This window comes from Salmo trutta, chromosome 12, assembly GCF_901001165.1.
Source record: "Salmo trutta chromosome 12, fSalTru1.1, whole genome shotgun sequence".
Taxonomy (NCBI): Eukaryota; Metazoa; Chordata; class Actinopteri; order Salmoniformes; family Salmonidae; genus Salmo; species Salmo trutta.
In genome coordinates, this window is record NC_042968.1 from 38,545,289 (window position 1) to 38,568,847 (window position 23,559).

The following is a 23,559-nucleotide window of genomic DNA, read 5'->3' on the forward strand; positions in this document are numbered from 1 at the left end:
ACTGGGGTTAGGGAAGGGGGAGGGGTAGAGGACTAACTGGGGTTAAGGATGGGGGAGGGGAGGGGTAGAGGACTAACTGGGGTTAAGGAAGGGGGAGGGGTAGAGGACCAACCGGGGTTAGGGAAGGGGGGCGGGGTAGAGGACCAACTGGGGTTAAGGAAGGGGGGAGGGGTAGAGGACTAACTGGGGTTAAATATTTCAACACAAGGGTCTCTCAAGGCTCTTGACAAGGATTTCCTGGAACATTGTCCGACAGCACTATAAACTCAGTGGGCCGCAGCTTTCCCATTCCCTGACGAGGCCTCTGGTCTGACCGTGGGGGATGGGGAGGAAGCTTGTTCCTGAGGCAGAACCAGCTCTGGGAATGTTCTCCCGTCTCTTTAATCCCAGACACAGTAAAGTTACATTGGACATCAGGAATACGACAACCACACAAAAAAAAGCCCTGAGCTAAGGCTCCTTTTGTAATGGTACATTGAGGCCACCGCACAAACATTTGGTGAGACGTTCTTGGCAGTAATGTAAATTGTCACACCTGTACCCTTTTGGAAAAGGACAAGAAAGAACTGTGCTAGCTGACAGCAAACTGAAACGGTTTTGCAAATTGCTGGTTAAATACAGACATCTTGAGGGTAGACATTTGTGACCGACTGTTAATGAATCATTCAGCCATCTAGCCTACAGAACAAAGAAACGCATTTGTATAGGAGGGTCTTTCTGAGCGGGTGACTGTAAAGACAGAGCAAAAGGCTAAGTGGTGGCTATACAGCAGAATATGCCTTGACAGGATTTCACCCGCTTGCTTGCGGAGTAGGAATCAGTATTTCCCACTTCATCGTGTTGCCTCATCACCCTACGACAATAGCAACCCCAGATAACAAGGCTTTCTTAAGTGGGGAAAGTTGGAAAGGAAACAAGACCCACATACCGAAGCAAACTCCTTACGTATACTGCAGAGGAGCCAGTAGCAACACTGACACACATTCCAGGTTCAAGGCTGCTTTTTGCTGGCATGCCAAAAATGAATGTAGCATAATATTGATGCGAATAGATCATGGCAATATCTGCAGCAACTGACAGCCTAAAGATTGTGACAAATGTTGGGTATTTTCCTCAGTATTATGAATGCTTGTCTGATCTCAGTTTATATAAAACACTGAAAGGCAACGTGTTTATGCTTCCCAACAGTTTGAGAAATTCAGAAGAGCCTAGACAAAAGGCCTTTAACAGCTTGCCTGCACATGCTTTGAGGAAACAAAGAGGATAATGAATGTGTCCTTTTCATAAAGAGACAAAAGGAAACACATTAAAACAATGAATTCAACCACAACCTCAGGCAAACTCCAGCCTAAATGTTTCTGGATCTGAGACAAACAGGCTAGCTCAACCAAAAAGTAGTCAGAGATCAGCTTACCCAATCCTTATCTCCTTAACAACATTTAGGGGTCAAAAGTTAACTGACCTAGGCTCAATAATCCAAGGCTATAGCTTTTTCTAAATAGGTGGGCAAAGTAGTTTCGCCGTCACTAACCCTCCCTTGTATTGTGTTTAGCCTCACAGCCTTTTACGTTGTTGTGGAGACAGAGGCTAATGACAGACGTGGAAAACAATTAGTGTGGAGTGTTTTTACTGGAGTAGAGAGGGGGGCTCCCTGAGGGAGAGAGTTTCTAACAGATAGAGGCAGCACTACAGGAATCACAGCAGCACTGACTGAGTCCGCTGCTGCAAAATGCCTCCCTTCATCTGTTCCTCACACACACGCATCTAAACACACATGCAGGTTCTCTCAACAGTAGGTTGTCAAATCAACTGAAAATAGGCATGTAGGGCCAACAAGCTTTGTTTTCAATGAAATTGAAGCTGGGCAATGGTGGAGGCCAACCACAGGCAAAGAGCTAAGGAGAGCCAGGGGAAGGAGTCTTTTTTCACTTTCCACATTGGATTTTCTATTATGCTAATGAATTATACCACAGACACATGGCTGTCAGGATCCTAGTGAACAGAATAACACCTTGAGGAATGAGAAATCAAGGTTTCTAACACCAGGAAAAGCAATTCAAGCATGGATAGTTACCACCCAGGCAAAGAAAACACCATTGATTCAACATAGTAAAACTATGATACACATTTCCAAGCATTAGGATATTCAGTTATTCTTGCCTTCAAAGCATTTATCAAGATAACAATTTCATTGTGAGATTCCCATTACCTACAGAGGCCTCTCACGACAGCCTGAATGGGGGCTCTTCATTTGCTGCAACCACATGGAACATACAAGTCTGCTGATCAAGAGGAATCACTTCTCCACACTCGCTTGAGGCGACAACAGAGCACTGCATGCCTCTTTATCGGATGGTTTCTCTGCTGTGAAATTAGGGCAAACATTTCGGTCCCTGTGCGCTCCACGGGGCGAAGTGTAGTGATTTAACATTTGACTCATGAGTAGACCTAGGCTGCATATCATAATGCTCAGTTTGAACCCAGACTGATATTGGTGAGGAAGCAGTTGAAAAGGAATACGTCGAGGCTAGACGCTGAAAAGAATGCTTCGTCATAGTGCTAGGGCCAAAACATGATTGAGGCCCTTCCGAGTGGCACAGCGGTCTAAGGGACTGGATCGCAGTGCTGAGGCGCTACTACAGCATCGGGTTCGATCCCAGGCTGTCCCAGCCGGCCATGGCTGGAAGCCCCATAGGGCCGCTCACAATTGTGTTTGGCCGGGGAGGAGGGGGGGGGGGGGATTTCCTTGGCTCATTTCACTCTAGCGGCTGCAAGCTGACTTCGGACGTGGTCAGTGAAAAAGGTGGTAAAATATCTATAAAAAATAACTGATTGAAATGAACAGTTGGACATGGAGTAGATTTCGGCTACATTTCATAATGCTTTGTTCAGCAGTTCAAAAGGAACACGTCTAGGCTAGACGACTAACAGCTGAAAAGAAAGCACCGTCATGGTGCTAGGGCTGAAACAATGTGTCTTCATGGCAAGGTGCCTCAGCAGGACCAAGCAAGTTAACATACCAGGTAGGATTTGGCTGAACAGATTAGGGAAATACAGTTTTTCCCCAATCCCTGCTTGCTGTGTAGCCTTGATTTTCCACACAAAAATGTAAATGGGAGAATAGCAAGTTGTGTGTTTAGGACTACACATCAAGTCTCTCGTTGGAATTGGGCTAACCAGCATATATGAACAGGTATAGCCTACCCTCTACGCAATTGACACTCCCCTCAAAACCAGTCATCCCTCCCTCCTCGTCCAGAGTCATCAAAGCCTTGGTGTTATTTAAAAGGAATGAGCTCTAACACAATAGCACCAGTAAATCAGAGGCAAGAAAAGGAAATAAAGCTAGTTCTCATGAGAGCCCTTTCTCCCCTAACTGCACATCAGCAACTACACAGTGGTGGCCAGGCTCTTTCACTCTCAAGCACAGACCCTTTTTTCCTCCTTCCTCTTTTGAACTGACATTGCTAATGTAATTTTCCATAAGAGCTGCTCCATTCGTCAAGGCCAGCATCACGTCGAGGCAGCTGACGAATGAATGCCTGGCTCCTCCAGGCTTGTATAATGAGTGAGCGAGAGAGAGCGAGGGTGGGCAGTGCTGTAGTTGAGGGAGCAGAGATGATTTATTCCAGAAACAAGAGCCAATGCTTTAGGAGCTCTGTCCTAAGATGGAGACAGTGCAAGCACAGTCACACACTCAAAGAGGGTAAGAGCATGAGTTAGTAAGTCATCATTAAATAAAAAATAACAAAAAAGAGAATGTATTTGAGATGACGAATAACAAATCAAACCCAGTTACTGTCAACTGTCTAGAAAACAGAGCACTTTCCTCGTCACGTACAACACCTTTATTAAGCTACAGCTCAGAAGCTCTAACATGCTACTAACTGGGAACCATCTGGATGACTTAACATGCTATTCAAATATCTTATGACTTGTATTATAGATACAATTCACAGTTTGGGCAAATGTGTTTTGAACTCTGGAACACCCATGACATGGAGATGAGACATGTTGGACAACATTCATAAAGATTAGGTTAATTTTAGCAACATTGAATATGCCATATTTTTGGGGCCGCAGGTAGCCTAGTGGTTAGAGCGTTGGGCAAGTAACCGAAAGGTTTCTGGATCGAATCCCCGAGGTGACAAGGTAAAAATCTGTCGTTCTGCCTCTGAACAAGGCAGTTAACACACTGTTCCCCGGTAGGCCGTCATTGTAAATAACAATTTGTTCTTAACTGACTTGCCTAGTTAAATAAAAGGTAAAAAAAAAATGTTTTAAATGTCAATGTCATAAAACAGGGCAGTATACATTGTATTCATCATTAATGTGGTCTAGACGTCCATTGTATTGAGGCCTCCGTTTAAACATAGGCCTTTAGATTCTCAAGGAATCAGATATGAATTCAGTGAAACACTATTGGCAACTGTTTTCTGGAGACCCTGATGAGTCTAAGAACCCAGTGCTGAGTCTGACCCTTTGCCTTTGTTCAAGGTCGTCAACCAATCCATGCCGAGCTCATTGGGTTTCCCGAGTCCTTTCTGATTGCTAAACCTTTTGTCCTTAGATTTCCTTCCCTGTTTGAGTTATCTGAGGAGACTTCACAGCTTTGCATTCCTGACAGAGGGAAACTTGCTTCTTCGAAGGCCCTTCCCCCCCACTTCACTTTCATAGCAGCAGCGAAAGTGAGGGAGTGCTCTGCCACCCCTCCCCCACCCACCAGGCATTGCCGGGGCTTGTGGGATTAAGAATGGAACACGACGACAGACAAAACAATCCCCAGCACCTCCCTCCACTGCTGGTACTAACAGAGCATGAAAAGGCTGTTTGAGCACACAATAGACACACTGATAGACCAGCTCAATGAGGAGACAGGATAAGTGCTGGTAAATAGTTAAGCAACTGTTCATGAGTTTCTTGCATGACAATGTCTATGTTTGAAGAGGGGAAAACAGGCGTTGCCATCAGCAATCAACTAGCTAGTCAGCAAGCTAATTGATTCATTTTGAAAAACAAATATCCTGTGTAGAACATGTTAGGATATTTATGAAGTTTAATAACCACAGACACAATTGTAATAATAATAATGAACTGTAGCCAAGCACTTTAAAGTTCTTCCAGGCTTTTCCTGTTTAACGAAAGGCAGAGGGACAAGATATTTCAGAAACGCCATCATGACCAGATTGTCCTGACTGATATTCACAACTGATGTGAAATGAGGGCAATGTCTTCTATTAGACAAAACTAAAGTGGTGAGAAACAGCAGGCACAGCTCCAAACCCCTGACGAGGCTACATCATGTTCCAATAAAGTTAGAATATAGTTCAACCAAAACCCACATCTCAAATGGAATGAAATCTGAACCTACAGCTTGGCAAAGGTTTGGAAATTGGTCTTGCATATTGATACACACTCAGCTGAAACATTCCAAGCAATAATTTGTTTAGTAGCACTCTTACCTTTTCATTTTTCACTTTCTTCAATGTTCTGCATTCTATATTGTCTAGCTCCTGCGGTTCAGTTTTAATTGTCAATGCTGGAACAATCCCAACAGACTCAAGTGCAATATTCCCCAACTGATCGTCCCCTACCAAGTCTGTAGATTGTGTGTTCTCAAAGGGGGCACTACGGTTAACCCCCAAAGCTACCTGAGAAACCACCTCCTTTTCAGTGGCAGCTATTACCACCATTGGCACTCCCTCGCTTTTCTCCTTCTTACTTTTCCCACTTGTCCCTTCCTTGTCTTTTTTACCACTGTTCCGAGAGACTTTGCCACCCTTCTCCATTCCTTTGCCAGTAGTGGAATTGTTGCTAGTGGCTCCTGCAGTAGCACCAGTGTTGGTTGGTTCCCCTTGGGTTCGCGTCTGCCCTTCTTTCTTGGCCCCATCTCCAGCTGAGACCTTGCTACTATTGTCTTTTGAGTTTTTGCTGCGTTTGGATTTAGATTTACTCTCCTTGCCTTGAGGGCCTGGTACAGGACTAACAAATCTGATGTTGTCAGGCAAAGCTGCAACAGCACTGGGCGGAGCCGTCATACCCCCTCCGTCCTTGGTTCCAGACATCTCAAGTTTGTCCTTTTCTAAGTCAGCGTCTAGGTCGATAATCAGATTTCCTACACCGATGTCCCACTCATCACCGCTGTCGTAAGTGTCCACCGCATTCGAGTCCACACCTTTCCCGCCTGCAGTGCCACTACTTAAGGACATTTTAGTGCCAACGGCCCAGGTTTGCCTCAATGAGGTCCGCCACCTTCTCTGACTGCTGGGGGACTGGGTTGAGAGAATCCTTAGGGTCTAGGTATCCCCTTCCTATTTACCCACATTTTGCCCTGGGGGGAAAAAGAGAAAAATAGTTACATCTATCCAATACAGTAGGTAATGCTCAGCCAACCAATGACATAAAACAAAAAGGGCTGAGCAACACCACAGAAGACAACAAAAATTCACAGAAAGTTTGAAGGTGATAAAACCTTTGAACTCCTCACAGCAATGAAGAATAAAGGTTCAAGAGTTGTTTTAATTGCCAATGAAAACAACCTAAAGGCTCAAACTCATTGCACTAATGTGGATCTAGCGTTGGTCTGAAAATCGTTCAGCTCGTTGTGTTTTAGGGACCACCTGCTGTAGATGTCTGACTGCTGACATTTTCATGCAATTCTACAGGTAAAATTGGTGTGCATTCGATTCGCAAATTACAGCCGGCTCTCTGTTCAGAGTTGCTAAGTTCTCTCGCTCAGCGAAAGCTATTGGTGTGTCTGAGCCCTAAATCTACATTGAAATGACTAAAACCAAACCGAAACTGTGTTGAAATGATAACAGCCCTACAATTTGTCACTTCACTCTGTCCAGCTTGCAAACAACTACTGAAACAAAAGCTACAGAGTTAGGAAACATTGGATAAAACATTTTTTTTTTTTATGGACAGAGGGCCATTGCAAATTCTAATGATGAGAAAATATAACATTTCAGTGCAGCCCTCCAGACCTCTATGAAGACTGAGTGCAGACCACAAGGCAAAACATTTAAGCACATCTTCTCCATTCATGCAACTGACATAGGCCTACAGCTTTTAATTATTTCACCTTTATTTAACCAGGAAGGCCAGTTGAGAACAAGTTCTCATTTACAACTGCCCTGGCCAAGATAAAGCAAAGCAGTGCGACAAAAACAACACAGAGTTACACATAAACAAACGTACAGTCAATAACACAATAGAAAATCGATGTACAGTGTGTGCAAATGTAGAACAGCAGGGAGGAAAGGCAATAAATAGGCCATAGAGGTGAAATAATTACAATTTAGCATTAACACTGGAGTGATAGATGTACAGATGATGTGCAAGTAGAGAGCAAGAGGATAAATAACAATATGGGGATGAGGTAGTTGGGTGTGCTATTTACAGATTGGCTGTGTACAGGTACAGTGATCGGTAAGCTGCTCTGACAGCTGATTCTTAAAGTTAGATGCTTGATCCAACACTACTCACAACTGACACGCATACAGCTTGATCCAACACACTTCACAACTGACACAGACCTACAGCTTGATCTAACACTACTCACAACTGACAAGCATACAGCTTGATCCAACACTACTCACAACTGACAGGCCTACAGCTTGATCCAACACTATTCACAACTGACACAGGCCTACAGCTTGATCTAACATTATTCACAACTGACACAGGCCTACAGCTTGATCTAACACTATTCACAACTGACACAGGCCTACAGCTTGATCTAACACTATTCACAACTGACACAGGCCTACAGCTTGATCTAACATTACTCACAACTGACAGGCCTACAGCTTGATCTAACACTATTCAACTGACATAAGCCTACAGCTTGATCTAACATTATTCGGTTCAGGAAGGCTTGTGATGTCTTTACTATCAAGAAAAAAACAACGACATGCCATTACATTGGGACCTATTCAATCAAACTGGTAATGAACAAGGTCGGGGGTAAGGTAAAGAAAGATTCAACTAGTCCTGTAAGTAAATAAATGTGTCAAATTGGCTTGTTTATCCTGGAGCCACAGTTCTCTTCACCCAGTAGAAGAGACATTGTTTTCTTGATTAAATACAACCAAATGCTTGTAGCAAAAGATGCATTTTGTTAACCAAATGTGACTAAACAGGGACAATGATCCATCCTTTAACACTACATTATCTAAAAGCTGCCCAAACTCCACCATAATCCCAAAGGTACTACCGCGTTGCACAGAAATCCTGGTCTCCATAACCATTTCCCACAGTCACCATGGCAACCCTGGGAAACGTAAATCCTGATTGACGGCCAACCGTGGCCCCACTGTTCTGAGTGACTGGCTCATTCCACAAGGACTGCTGATAGTGTCACTGGTGAGGGACGAAGACGAACTGGCCTCACTGCTCACTCTCACAGGGTTAACATAGCCATACTCTGTCAAGTGGACACTGACAACCCCTGCATCAACACAGCAGCTTAAGAAAACACTAACATTGAATGATGCCAGAGGAAAGGCACAGCCCAACACCATAATGTAGGCTAAATAAAGTGCTGTCAAAAGGCATGCCTTACACAAATGCATTGTGATTATGTTAGCACTTAGCTTCATCTCCTCTCTGGGATAGGGGGCAGTATTTTCACGTCCGGATGAAAAGCGTGCCCAAAGTAAACTGCCTGCTCGTCAGGCCCAGAAGCTAGGATATGCATATAATTAGTAGATTTGGATAGCAAACACTCTGAAGTTTCTAAAACTGTTAGCATAATGTCTGTGAGTATAACAGAACTGATTTGGCAGGTGAAACCCCTAGCACAATCCATCCAAGGAATTTGTTTTTGAGGTCACTGTGTTTTCCAATGGGTTTCTATGGGAGACCTGATTTATTAGGGCCCAGATTGCAGTTCCTATGTCTTCCACTAGATGTCAGTCTTTAGAAATTGTTCAATGTTTTTCTTTTGAGAAATTAATAAGTAGGGCTGTTCTTTGTAGGTGTCACTCTGAGGGGCTTTTGTCTTCTGTTGCACGTGAACTGAAGCGCGCTTCACGTTTTTATCCAGTATTAGAAACAGTTAATTCCATCTTAAATTTCATTGTTTAATTTACATTTTAGGATACCTGAGGTTGGATTAGGAATGTTGCTTGAAATATTTGTACCAAGTTTACAGGTAACGTATTAGATACTTTGTAGTCATGTTGGAACCGGTGTATTTCTGAATCAAACCTGCTAAATAAATTGACATTCTTGGGACATACAGGACATTATCGAACAAAAGGACCATTCATTGTGTCACAGACATTTGAGATTGCAAAAAGAAGATCTTCAAAGGTAAGGCATTTATTATATGGCTATTTCTGACTTTTGTGTCGCACCTGCCTGGTTGAAATATGTTTTCATGTGTTTGTATGCAGGGCGCTGTCCTCAGAAAATCGCATGTTTTGCTTTTGCCGTAAAACCTTTTTGAAATTTGACACGGCGGCTGGATTAACAAGTTAAGCTTTATTTTGATGTATTACACTTATTTCTGTAGTTTGAATTTGGCGCGCTACAATTTCACTGGATGTTGTCAAATCAATCCCGCTAACAGGATTTGCGTTTAAGGGATCCATAAGAGGTTATTAAAGCTTAGGTCTAGGCCTACCATTTCTTCAAATATAGTCTACTGCACCAGATGTGATAGCTTTCTCCAACATGGCCTCTGTATTTGTAATGCTCACACACACACACACACACACACGAGTTGACATCACTTTTAATTATCCATAATGTCCATCTTATCCAAGAGACATTATGCTCTTAAACACATGCCTGCTCAGCTCTAACATGCTGATCACACCGCTTGCGTCACCTGCGTTGCAAAATATGGTTACACATACATGTTATTCAATCATAGCTTGCGCGAATCAACGAACATCTGCGTAGCCAGGCACTAAAATAGAACTTGGTTGTATTTGTGATGCTCGACGAGCTGCAAGTCCCACCTCTCCCATCTCAGGAGCATATACCCACATGGGTGATTGAAAGATGAACTGAGGTCCACACTCCAGTCCAGTTGGTTGTGGTAATTAAAGGTCGACCGATTAATCGGAATGGCCGATTAATTAGGGCCGATTTCACGTTTTCATAGCAATCGGTAATTGGTATTTTTGGCCACCGATTTGCCCCCTTTTTTTTTTTTTTTTTTTACACCTTTATTTAACTAGGCAAGTCAGATTAAAAACACATTCTTACTTACAATGACGGCCTAGAAACGGGGGTTAACTGCCTTGTTCAGGGGGGATTCATTTTTGCAACCTTCGGTTACCAGTCCAACGCTCTAACCACCTGCCTTACATTGCACTCCACAAGGATTAACAGGCTGACTACCTGTAACGCGAGGGCAGCAAGAAGCAAAGGTAAGTTGCTAGCTAGCATTAGTTTTTTATAAGTCTATCAATCGTAACATAATCACTAGTTAACTACACATGGTTGATGATATTACTAGTTTATCTAACGTGTCCTGCGTTGCATATGATCGATGCGGTGCTTGTTAATTTTCATTGAATCACAGCCTACTTCGACAAACGGGTGTTGATTTAACAAGCGCATTTGCGAAAAAAGTAGTCATTGCACCAATGAACCTAACCATAAACATCAATGCCTAACAGGAATATTTAGACTTAGTCACCCGTTAGATAAAATACGGAACGGTTCCGTATGTCACTGAAAGAAAACTTTTGTTTTCGAGATGATAGTTTCCAGATTCGACCATATTAATGACCTATGGCTCGTATTTCTGTGTGTTTATTATATTATAATTAAGTCTATGATTTGATAGAGCAGTCTGACTGAGCGGTGGTAGGCAGTGGCAGGCTCGTAAGCATTCATTCAAACAGCCCTTCGCTGTGCTTCAAGCATTGCGCTGTTTATGACTTCAACCCGGGTGGGTATAATTTGTGGAACGTTACAACAGGAATCTATTCCAAAAACTTCGTAAATAATAAGGTTTCCAAAAAAACAATGCATACAAAGTTGTATAGCGGCAGAATAAGATACCGGGTAGGGAGTGGTCTATTTCATTGCGTTTTTCACCTCATCACGTTTATTCTGAAAAATGTCTGTCCTCACATGTCTGTTTGCCTATGCACAAACATTAAGAATAAGCTACGTGGTGAGTTGATGCCTATTCAACAGCTAGTTAGCTAGGTTTGTATGCGTTGCTACTTTGTATGCGTTGTTGGTTGGCAACCTTTTACTTTACGTTTTTTGGAACAGATTCCTGTTGGAACGTTCCACAAATTATACCCACCCCTTCAAGCCTATCAACTCCCAAGATTAGGCTGGTGTAACCGATGTGAAATGGCTAGCTAGTTAGCCGGGTGCGCGCTAATAGCGTTTCAAACGTCACTCGCTCTGAGACTTGGAGTAGTTTTTCCCTTCCTCTGCATGGGTAACGCTGCTTCGAGGGTGGCTGTTGTCGATGTGTTCCTGGTTTGAGCCCAGGTAGGAGCGAGGAGAGGGACGTTACACTGGCAATACTAAAGTGCCTATAAGAACATCCAATAGTCAAAGGTATATGAAATACAAATCGTATAGAGAGAAATAGTCCTATAATAATATAATAACTACAACCTAAAACTTCTTACTTGGGAATATTGAAGACTCATGTTAAAAGGAACCACGAGCTTTCATATGTTCTCATGTTCTGAGCAAGGAACTTTAACATTAGCTTTCTTACATGGCACATATTGCAATTTTACTTTCTTCTCCAACACTTTGTTTTGCATTATTTAAACCAAATTGAACATGTTTCATTATTTATTTGAGGCTAAATTGATTTATTATATTAAGTTAAAATAAGTGTTCATTCAGTGTTGTTGTAATTGGCATAAAAAGAAGAAAATAAATCGGCCGATTAATCGGTACAGGCTTTGTTTGGGCCGCCAATAATCGGTATCGGTGTTGAAAAACCATAATCGGTCGACCTCTGGTGGTAATGCACCTTAAAACCTGTTAGGGCTAGGGGGCAGTATTTACACGGCCGGATAAAAAAACGTACCCGATTTGATCTGGTTACTACTCCTGCCCAGTAACTAGAATATGCATATAATTATTGGCTTTGGATAGAAAACCCCCTAAAGTTTCTAAAACTGTTTGAATGGTGTCTGTGTATAACAGAACTCATATGGCAGGCAAAAACCTGAGAAGATTTCATGCAGGAAGTGGCCTGTTTGACAAGGTGTCGTTCTTCTTGCCTCTGTTTATTGAAGACAGAGGATCTTTGCTATAACGTGACACTTCCTACGGCTCCCATAGGCTCTCAGAGCCCGGGAAAAAGCTGAACGATATCGAGGCAGCCTCTGGCTGAAACACTTTATCGCCTTTGCCAAGTGGCCGATCAGAGGACAAAGGGCTTAGGCGCGTGCCCGAGTCGACACCATGCTTTATTTTCTTTCGTCTGTTTACCTAATTACAGATTCCCGGTCGGAATATTATCGCTTTTTTACGAGAAAAATGTCATAAAAATTTATTTTAAACAGCGGTTGACATGCTTCGAAGTACAGTAATGAACTATTTAGAAATCTTTTGTCACGAAATGCGCCGTGCGCGTGACCCTTATTTACCATTCAGATAGTGTCTTGAACGCACGAACAAAACGCCGCTGTTGGAACATAACTATGGATTATTTGGGACCAAACCTACATTTGTTATTGAAGTAGAAGTCCTGGGAGTGCATTCTGACGAAGAACAGCAAAGGTAATAACATTTTTCTTATAGTAAATCTGACTTTGGTGAGTGCTAAACTTGCTGGGTGTCTAAATAGCTAGCCCTGTGATGCCGGGCTATCTACTTAGAATATTGCAAAATGTGCTTTCACCAAAAAGCTATTTTAAAATCGGACATATCGAGTGCATAGAGGAGTTCTGTATCTATAATTCTTAAAATAATTGTTATGCTTTTTGTGAACGTTTATCGTGAGTAATTTAGTAAATTGTTAGTAAATTCGCCGGAAGTTTGCGGGGGGTATGCTAGTTCTGAACGTCACATGCTAATGTAAAAAGCTGGTTTCTTATATAAATATGAACTTGATTGAGCAAAACATGCATGTATTGTATAACATAATGTCCTAGGGTTGTCATCTGATGAAGATCATCAAAGGTTAGTGCTGCATTTAGCTGTCTTCTGGGTTTATGTGACATTATATGCTAGCTTGAAAAATGGGTGTCTGATTGTTTCTGTCTGGGTACTCTGCTGACATAATCTAATGTTTTGCTTTCGTTGTAAAGCCTTTTTGAAATCGGACAGTGTGGTTAGATTAACGAGAGTCTTGTCTTTAAAATGCTGTAAAATAATCATATGTTTGAGAAATTGAAGTAATAGCATTTCTAAGATATTTGAATAACGCGCCACAGGATTCAACTGGCTGTTACGTAGGTGGGACGATTTGGTGCCACCTACCCTAGAGAGGTTAAAGTTGGTTGCCAACCCGCCATATAAAGTCCAAAGAAGAAGAAGCCTGAAGTAGGAGAGATTACTAGAAACTAACTCGGTTTACCGTTTTATCTGTGGATAAATTGTCGGAGTAGAGGACCTTTAGCATTTCAGGTAAAATAACAACCCAATGTTAATATCCCAGGACAAACTAGCTAGCAACAGCAAGCTAAGCTAACTAAATTACCATTACCATAGCTAACTAAATTACCACCTGTCCCCAAATTAATATAATTGGTTCAGAGTTTTTTAAAATATTTTAACCACCGTGTCCTGATCGCATCTGGTGTGGGGGGACAAAATCAAATGTGCACGATGGCGGGCGGACGCGGTCTGGTCAGCATGTAACAGACAATAACTCCCTCAAGCCCAAACACATGGTCCTTTCCACTGACTCCTAAAAAAGCTCCACAAGCATCGGGTTTTAGCATGTCTGTGCTACTGCTGCCCTTTCAGGGGCTGTAAACAACTTCCAGAAACTCACTTATCATTCTCCTCCACGTCGCTGAGCATTGGGCTGGCTGGGTTGAACGGGAGCAGAGTGGAAGACACTGCCTCCTTTCTGAGCATCGTGACCCCTCTGCCCTGCAGCACCCCTCCCTCCAACACAAACCAGTAAATAATTAACACTCACATCTGCACTGTTCGTCTCCCCCTGTGATAAGGAACATGCAGGGGCAAATAAACCCAGCACAAAAGACTCTTCAGAGGGGGTCTGTGGAGATGAGATCAATACCGCCTCAGAAGACTGAATTCTGATGATTCTCTTTGTGCTGCAAACTGCCACTGACAAAAACACAGGGCCAAACAGTGTACACAATAGGACTTCAGCCAAACTGTTTGTGGAGAGAAAAGGCTCCTGCCTCTGATAGCTGGCCAAAACCTTTCATTTTCTAATTCCTCTGTTGCTGAGATGTAATTTAGGATCTGAAATTAAATGAAAAGAATCTGCACCATTTGGAAGGTCATTGCCGTGAAACGTTTCAATTGCTGCTCTCAGAAAGCATGCTCAGCAGGCTCCTGCTTGTGTGAGGAGGGAGGAAAGCTTCAGCATTGATAAAAATCTATTGCATCTTTTCCCCAACTTCAGCAGACAAAGCCTTGTGGATCTTCTGATTGGAAACACCTTTTTTTTTATTCAGTTGGCCACTTTCTCCAATGACTTCCAACCAGTGGATGCTGTTGAGGGGAGGACGGCTCATAATAATGGCTGGAACAGAATGCCATCAAACACGGAAACCATTCCACATATTCTGCTCCAGCCATTACCAAGAGTCTGTCCTCCCCAATTAAGGTGCCACCAACCTCCTGTGCTCCAGACGCACTCTCAGCGTCTGCTTAAGCTGCTCTGACATCAGCTGTTCTGCTTTTGACACAATTGCACTCGCAGGCTTGTCCCTGCTGACCTAATGGAGATGGGAGGAAAGGAAGCAGGAGGCGTCCACATTATTCAGCTCTCAGGATTGTCCCTGCAGACCTAATGGAGATTAGAGGTCGACCGATTAATCGGAATGGCCGATTAATTAGGTCGGATTTCGAGTTTTCATAACGATCGGTAATTGGCATTTTTGGACACCGATCATGGCCGATTACATTGCACTCCACGAGGGGACTGCGTGGCAGGCTGACGACCTGTTACGTGACTGCAGCAAGGAGCCAAGGTAAGGTGCTAGCTAGCATTAAACGTATCTTATAAAAAACAATCAATCATAATCACTAGTTAACTACACATGGTTGATGATATTACTAGTTTATCTAGCTTGTCCTGCGTTGCATATAATCGATGCGGTGCCTGTTAATTTATCATCGAATCATCGCCTACTTCGCCAAATGGGTGATTTAACAAGCGCATTCGCGAAAAAAGCACTGTCGTTGCACCAATGTGTACATAACCATAAACATCAATGCCTTTCTTAAAATCAAAACAGAGAAGTATATTTTTTTAAACCTGCATATTTAGTTAATATTGTCTGCTAACATGAATTTCTTTTAACTAGGGAAATTGTGTCACTTCTCTTGCGTTCTGAGCAAGAGTCAGGGTATATGCAACAATTTATGACATAACATTGAAGGTTGTGCAATGTAACAGCAATATTTAGACTTATGGATGCCACCCGTTAGATAAAATACGGAAGGGTTCTGTATTTCACTGAAAGAATAATGTTTGAGATGGTAGTTTCCGGATTTGACCATATTAACTTCATCGGGGTAGGGGGCAGTATTTTGACGTCTGGATGAAAAGCGTGCCCGTAGTAAACTGCCTGCTTCTCAGGCCCAGAAGGTAGGATATGCATATTATTAGTAGATTTGGATAGAAAACACAGAAGTTTCTAAAACTGTTTGAATGATGTCTGTGAGTATAACAGAACTCATATGGCAGGCAAAAACCTGAGAATAAATCCAACCAGGAAGTGTGGAAATCTGAGGTTTGTAGTTTTTCAAGAGATTCCCTATCCAGTGTCAATGGGGTCATTTTGCACTTCCTAAGGCTTCCACTAGATGTCAACAGTTTTTAGAACATTGTTTCATGCTTCAACTGTGAATGGGGAGAGTATAAGAGCCATTGGAATCAGATGACTGAGAAAATGACATGAGCTCAATCGAGAGTTAGCTGTGTTCCTTTTCATTTCTGAAGACAAAGGAATCGTCCGGTTGGAATATTATGGAAGATTTATGATAAAAACATCCTAAAAGATTGATTCTATACATCGTTTGACATGTTTCTACGAACTGTAATATAACTTTTTTCACTTTGTCTGAACTCAGTGGATTTGGCGAGCACAGTGGATTTGGATTACTCGACTGAACGCCTCAAACAAAATGGAGGTATTTGGACATAAAGATGAACTTTATCGAACAAAACAAACATTTATGCTGGAACTGGGATTCCTGGGAGTGGATTCCGATGAAGATCATCAACGGTAAGTGAATATTTATAATGTAATTTTTGTAATTTCTGTTGACTCAAATGGCGGGTATCTGTATGGCTTGTTTTGACATCTGAGCGCTGTACTCAGATTATTGCAATATTTGCTTTCGCCGTAAAGCTTTTTTGAAATCTGACACTGCGGTTGCATTAAGGAGAAGTGTATCTATAATTCTTTGAATAACAGTTGAATATTTTATCAACGTTTATGATGAGTATTTCTGTAAATTGATGTGCTGATTCACCGGATGTTTTGGGAGGCAAAACATTTCTGAACATTACACGCCAATGTAAAAATGGGGTTTTTGGATATAAATATGAACTTTATTCGAGCAAAACACACATGTATTGTGTAACATGACGTCCTTTGAGTGCCATCTGATGAAGATCATCAAAAGGTTAGTGATTAGTTTTAGCTGTATTTCTGGTTTTTGTGACGCCTCTCCTTGCTTGGAAAATGGCTGTGTGATTTTTCTTGTCTCTGCGCTGTCCTAACAATCTAATGTTATGCTTTTGCCGTAAAGCCTTTTTGAAAATCGGACAATGTGGTTGCATTAAGGAGAAGTGTATCTTTAAAATGGTGTAAAATAGTCGTATGTTTGAGAAATTTGAATTGTGAGATTTTGGTTGTTTTGAATTTGCTGCCCTGCTATTTCACTGGCTGGACGGTCACATCCAACATACCCAAGAGAGGTCAATGAGGGAAATAAGTATTTGACCCCCTCTCAATCAGAAAGATTTCTGGCTCCCAGGTGTCTTTTATACAGGTAACGAGCTGAGATTAGGAGCACACTCTTAAAGGGAGTGCTCCTAATCTCAGTTTGTTGCCTGTATAAAGAGACACCTGTCCACAGAAGCAATCAATCAATCAGATTCCAAACTCTCCACCATGGCCAAGACCAAAGAGCTCTCCAAGGATGTCAGGGACAAGATTGTAGACCGACAAGGCTGGAATGGGCTACAAGACCATCGCCAAGCAGCTTGGTGAGAAGGTGACAACATTTGGTGCGATTATTCGCAAATGGAAGAAACACAAAAGAACTGTCAATCTCCCTCGGCCTGGGGCTCCGTGCAAGATCTCACCTCGTGGAGTTGCAATGATTATGAGAACGGTGAGGAATCAGCCCAGAACTACACGGGAGGATCTTGTCAATGATCTCAAGGCACCTGGGACCATAGTCACCAAGAAAACAATTGGTAACACACTACGCCACGAAGGACTGAAATCCTGCAGCGCCCGCAAGGTCCCCCTGCTCAAGAAAGCACATATACATGCCCGTCTGAAGTTTGCCAATGAACATCTGAATGATTCAGAGGACAACTGGGTGAAAGTGTTGTGGTCAGATGAGACCAAAATGGAGCTCTTTGGCATCAACTCAACTCGCCGTGTTTGGAGGAGGAGGAATGCTGCCTATGACCCCAAGAACACCATCTCCACCGTCAAACACGGAGGTGGAAACATTATGCTTTGGGGGTGTTTTTCTGCTAAGGGGAGAGGACAACTTCACCGCATCAAAAGGGACAATGGACGCGGCCATGTACCGTCAAATCTTGGGTGAGAACCTCCTTCCCTCAGTCAGGGAATTGAAAATGGGTCGTGGATGGGTATTCCAGCATGACAATGACCCATAACACACGGCCAAGGCAACAAAGGAGTGGCTCAAGAAGAAGCACATTAAGGTCCTGGAGTGGCCTAGCCAGTCTCCAGACCTTAATCCCATAGAAAATCTGTGGAGGGAGCTGAAGGTTCGACTTGCCAAACGTCAGCCTCTACAGAAGATCTGCAAAGAGGAGTGGGACAAAATCCCTCCTGAGATGTGTGTAAACCTGGTGGCCAACTACAAGAAACGTCTGACCGCTGTGATTGCCAACAAGGGTTTTGCCACCAAGTACTAAGTCATGTTTTGCAGAGGGGTCAAATACTTATTTCCCTCATCAAAATGCAAATCATTTTATAACATTTTTTGACATGCGTTTTTCTGGATTTTTTTTTATGTTATTCTGTCTCTCGCTGTTCAAATAAACCTACTATTAAAATTATAGACTCATTTCTTTGTCAGTGGGCAAACGTACAAAATCAGCAGGGGATCAAATACTTTCCCCCCCTCACTGTGTGTGTGTGTGTGTGTGTGTGTGTGTGTGTGTGTGTGTGTGTGTGTGTGTGTGTGTGTGCGCGTGCGCGTGCATGTATGTATATACACACACACTTAAAGAAGAGTCGGCCGCTTAAATCGGTATCGGCCTTTTTTGGTACTCCAATAATCGGTACCGGTGTTAAAAAATCTTAGTCGGTCGACCTCTAATGGAGATGGGAAATGAAGCAGGAGGCGTCCACATTATTCAGCCATCCTTAACGGAAGCCTCCCAAATGGGCGCTTTCATGGCAGCCTAACAACTCAACAGGTTTCAGTAAGGGCCGATTCACAGCAACCGCCACCCGGAAGTGTGGTAAAACTGGTAAACTGCCATATGATGAGCCTACATGGAAGTGTGGTAAAACTGGTAAACTGCCATATGATGAGCCTACATGGAAGTGTGGTAAAACTGGTAAACTGCCATATGATGAGCCTACATGGACGTGTGGTAAAACTGTTGGGGGGGGGGGGGGGGGGTGCAGCTGTGACGTTTGGCTGGCTAAACAGTGGTGGGGTCTAAATCAGCCTAATCAAGCCTTTTGAAAAGACCCACAGAGGAAACGTCCCAGTGAGCAGCCTGTTGACCGAGGGCACGAGGCTATGTACCCCCCTCGGTGCTTGTCTTTTTCTCAGAGATCCAATTTCCCCCAGCAATCCATCAGACACCCATGTCAGGCTGGGGATTATATCTGGCCTGTCCAAAGAGACACACCTCTTTACAGAAAGGATTCGTCCACTTTCTATTATTTGCACACAGAATGTACCAACTCTACAAGATTTACCTTTAAAATGAAGCTGTTCTACTTACCCAAAGTCAGATGAACTTGTGGATATCATTTGATGTCTATGCATACAGTATGAAGGAAGTTTAAGGTAGTTGCACAAGCCAGTGCTAACTAGCGTTAGCGCAATGACTGGAAGTCTATAAGTATGCTAGTGTATGCTACTTTACCTGTTGACTTCCAGTTATTGCGCTAACGCTAGTTAATTGGCTGGCGAAACAACCTCTTAACTTCCTTCATAGTGCACACATAGACATATAAATAGTATCCACAAGTTCATCTGACTCTGGGTAAGTAGAAAAACTTGAAGTATCCCTTTAATTAAAATGAGCTGATATAGGCTAGTTTCTACATCCTAATGTTAGAGGGTACCATCTGTGCAGACACTAGGGACTAGAACACGTAGCCCAGGCTAATCAGTCATGGATAAGCAGACACCAACGCAACCTGAATAGAATCAGTGACAAGCAACACCGCTAGACTCATTCCGCCCTTCTCTCCTAACCCTGTCTTATTGGAATGGATCGGATGTTAAAGCTACACACACGGTTCTTAGTTAGCAGAACACCACTCCCAACTTAGTGAACAGTTCCAGGGTAAGAGTTTCTCAACAACACATTGGCTGTTTGAGTGCCATGAAATAAAGGGAGGGTTTTCTCACCACACAACACCAGTGTGCAAAAAGTCACAGGGTTATGATGCAGAGAAAGCTGACAGTCGTCGGCAGATTAAAAAGATTCTGTGGCACCTGCCAAGAGCTTCCCAATAATTTACTGCGGCAGAGTAATAACCCAATAAAACCTCAATTGAATAGTGCAGAACCTGGCACAGGAGCAATATTTCCCTGCCTCCTGGTATAAGACAGGTCCCCGTCCAGAGAGCCAAACAGTAACCTCCATGTAATTGGATTGTGTGCTTGGAGTTGGTTACCAAAATAGAACTGCACAGGGAACTCCAGGTGATGGGAATCAGGAGCCTGCGGGTCAGCCAGCTTCCATATCAGCTAATGTCAACCTGGGGAGAACAAGCTCCCATTCACAGTGGGACTTCCATTTCCTGTGGCATGCAACAGAGCTCATTAAAAAGAGTCCAGTCTGTCCACTACCGGTTTATGTGTCTGCAAGGCAGCAATGGTTACTGCTATATTGATATACAATACTGCCAGTATTAACTTGCTCCTGCCTTTCTGCCACGTAGCTGGGAAGCCCTACATCAATACGACAAGAGTAATGCTCAGCTGCCACATCACAATCTGACACATTTTATCTGATTCAACTGTAGCATGTAGACTAACCAGACTCCCATCTTGTGTGTGAAGTGTCTACAGTGCTTTGAAAACATCCCCATTGCTCAGACGGTGGTGAAGTACACAGTCTAAAACCTAAGCGGTGAAAACACTTCAAGTAGGCTATTTCCTGTATATTTTATCTAGTCCCAGAGTACACATAAACAAAGCAATATAATTTTGTGAGCGATGTTATGAAAAGTAATCTTTTCCATTGCCGGTTCTGTGTCTGTGTGGAAAAAGAACTGAAGCCAGACACCGCTGAACATTATCAAGCAATGCAGTGTCTTTTCAGCGGCATATGAGCCAAAAGGGGAGAATCAATATACTGGTTAACAATAGTGTAACGGTCGGTGCCGACCCATGGCCAGCTGCCTCATAATGTAACCCATCACTCACAATCAATCAAATGGCTCCATGATGCTGCATAATAAAGAAGATTCTGTACTTTCATTTGCAATTCTGCCACTATGGCTGGGCCCGGGAGATAATGTACTGCCACTATGGCTGGGCCCGGGAGATAATGTACTGCCACTATGGCTGTGCCTGGGAGATAATGTACTTGAGTCAAATAATGTTTGTCATCACACCTACAGTCCAAGGGGAAAATGCTTCAGTAAATTGGGCGAAGGCCTTCTCGCTAATGTACCTGCAGAGAAATTGTCTGTGGCCCTCATGTCACTGATCTCTTCCAGGCAGTTGATACAGTAGGGTGTGGGGTGGAAGGGAGGACCCTTCTTCAGAGGCTGACAAGTTGGCAGAAACAAGAGCAACTCCATTAATAGGCTCAGCAGTGCCATTCAGACATGATTCCTCCATAACAGCAGGCAATCTCAGAGAACTCCCCAGGCACAGGTAGACATTACTGCACCTCAGCCTTCTGCTTCCCTCTCTGTATGGTCCCTTCTCCCTTGCTCTCCCTTCTTTCCTTCCCCCTCTCTCCTTCCCCCCTCGTATGGTCTCTTTCCTTCCCCCGCTCTCCCTCCATATGGTCTCTTCTTTCCTTACCTCTGCCTTTCTCAATCCTTCCTTCTGGTCTACTTTCAGACAAAATAACTTTCAAGGAAAACTCCCAGTTGATCTTTGCAGATGGTGTAAGGAATGTAAAGCCATACAAGCACGCTGTTGCAGCTGTTAAACGATGTAGGCCAAATGCATCAGCACTAAACCTGCACTGAATCAAACCTAATCAACTGACTTCAGATCCCTAAGTCAGACTGAAATGTGAGCAGCATGATCAGTGTTTCTCCTATATTTAATTTAGTAAAAGGGCGCACAGCTAAATAATTGTTAGCTAAAATCTTGTAAGCTAGGACATTTTTAATTGAACGTACTATTGTCGAAATGTAATTGTGATTTCTGCATAATTCAGTTGTGTCGACAGCGAGCATGAACAAAATCAAATCAAATCCAGTAACGCCGGGCTGGTGATGTCATTAAGATCAAGAGATTAAATTCAACTGAGTTTCAAAGCATTTTTGGAGTAGAATGCCCTTTAAAACAGTAACCAGAAGTGACCTCACAGTCATGGACTCTCCCAGTAATACCCCACACACCAATTGCGAAAATGAAGCTTGTTCTGAACTTGAACCTTATCCACGTCGATGGATAAGTCGACTCATGCTGCTTTTCAAGACCAATTTCTCGCCGCCCCAAACTTTACTGTGAGTTGGCCAACAGAACAAGTTTTCCATCAAAGAGCTTTGGGACTTCAGAAACACTACCTAACCCAAAGAAAATATGATAACCCTGTGTAGCAGAAACTCAGACTACTGAATCGTTAGCCTATGAACAGAGGTTTTCACTGCCCAAGGCCACTTTCTATGAAGAGATGTTAATACACATTGTATACATGAGATTATTACAGTCTAAGCAAGACACTTTTCCTAATAAATTGTCATGGCTGAAATAGGCTACACATTGACAAAAATCTAGTGAGGCTGGAACTAACCAATTGGCAATAATCAATAGGATAACGTACCTTAATATAGTAGCCTAAGTGGAGTAAGTTAAATGGAGTCAAGTAGGCCTACATCAAGCACCATCTGGTCCTGGAGGACAGCATTACCTTAGACCATTTCACATTTCCAAATTACAACAAAAACACAGTACGGAATACCAACTGCTCATAAAAGCAATCTCTAGGCCTATTCCATCACATCAACCTGGATGATTCTTCCTTGTGCAAGGTATCTGACCTTCATTTTACACCCAAAGAAACTGCATTACTTGCCAATGCGGAATTAGAGGAATTCAAGCAAAGAGATCCTTCACTTGGTTGACAGGCCTCCTCATGTTCCATGTGTTAGCATACCTTTTTAACAGCTGGCAAAACAGCTTATCGCTAACAGCTCTAATCATGAGAAGAGAAGACATTTTCATAGAAGGGAAACCTCCAATGCAATTTGGCATGAAAATGAAAAACACATGCCTGCCTGACTACAAGTGCCTATTTCTGAAACCAAAAAGCTCTGAGTAGTAGGCTACTTGAGGTAGCCAAAGTAAAATTTTTGCCTAACTCAAATAAAACCCACTGAAACATAATAACAATAATTGATCTGATTGGGTTTGAACACAACCAAATGATAGCATGTATGGCTGGGAATTGCCAGGGATCTCACGGTATGATATTATCACGATACTTAGAATCGCAAATACCATATCAGCACCTAAGTATTGTGATTCGATGATCCAAACATAATGCTCTGCTGAAGAGGAACAGGAGAGAGCATGAGAAGTCATGGATATAAAAAAGTGCTGAAAACAGGTTGGCTCACTATTTAAAAAGGAGAACAAGCTATAAGATGAAAAATACCAGAGTTTTGGTGCTGGTACAGCTGACTGGCGCTAACGCTACCTAGATTGTTTTTACAAATGAATATTTGGAGTCAGAATATCGATGTAATATTGTCCAAAATAATATTACGATATGTAGGTACCTGCGCCAAAACTCCTAACTGTATCGATATA

The 23,559-nt window shown here is 42.8% G+C and overlaps 1 protein-coding gene across 4 annotated transcripts in view; it reads right to left on the reverse strand.

The window, feature by feature from the left end:
* Window positions 1-23,559, reverse strand: part of LOC115203517 (zinc finger protein 609) — a 111,208-nt gene that overhangs the window by 79,783 nt on the left and 7,866 nt on the right. For all 4 annotated transcript variants that reach the window (XR_003880184.1, XR_003880183.1, XM_029768275.1 and 1 more), the window contains exon 2: window positions 5,463-6,331. Coding sequence is in view for 2 of the 4 variants with exons in the window: in XM_029768275.1 (XP_029624135.1) it covers window positions 5,463-6,209 (747 nt within the window). In the remaining 2 variants the exon portion in view is untranslated. The remainder of the gene's footprint in view (window positions 1-5,462; window positions 6,332-23,559) is intronic.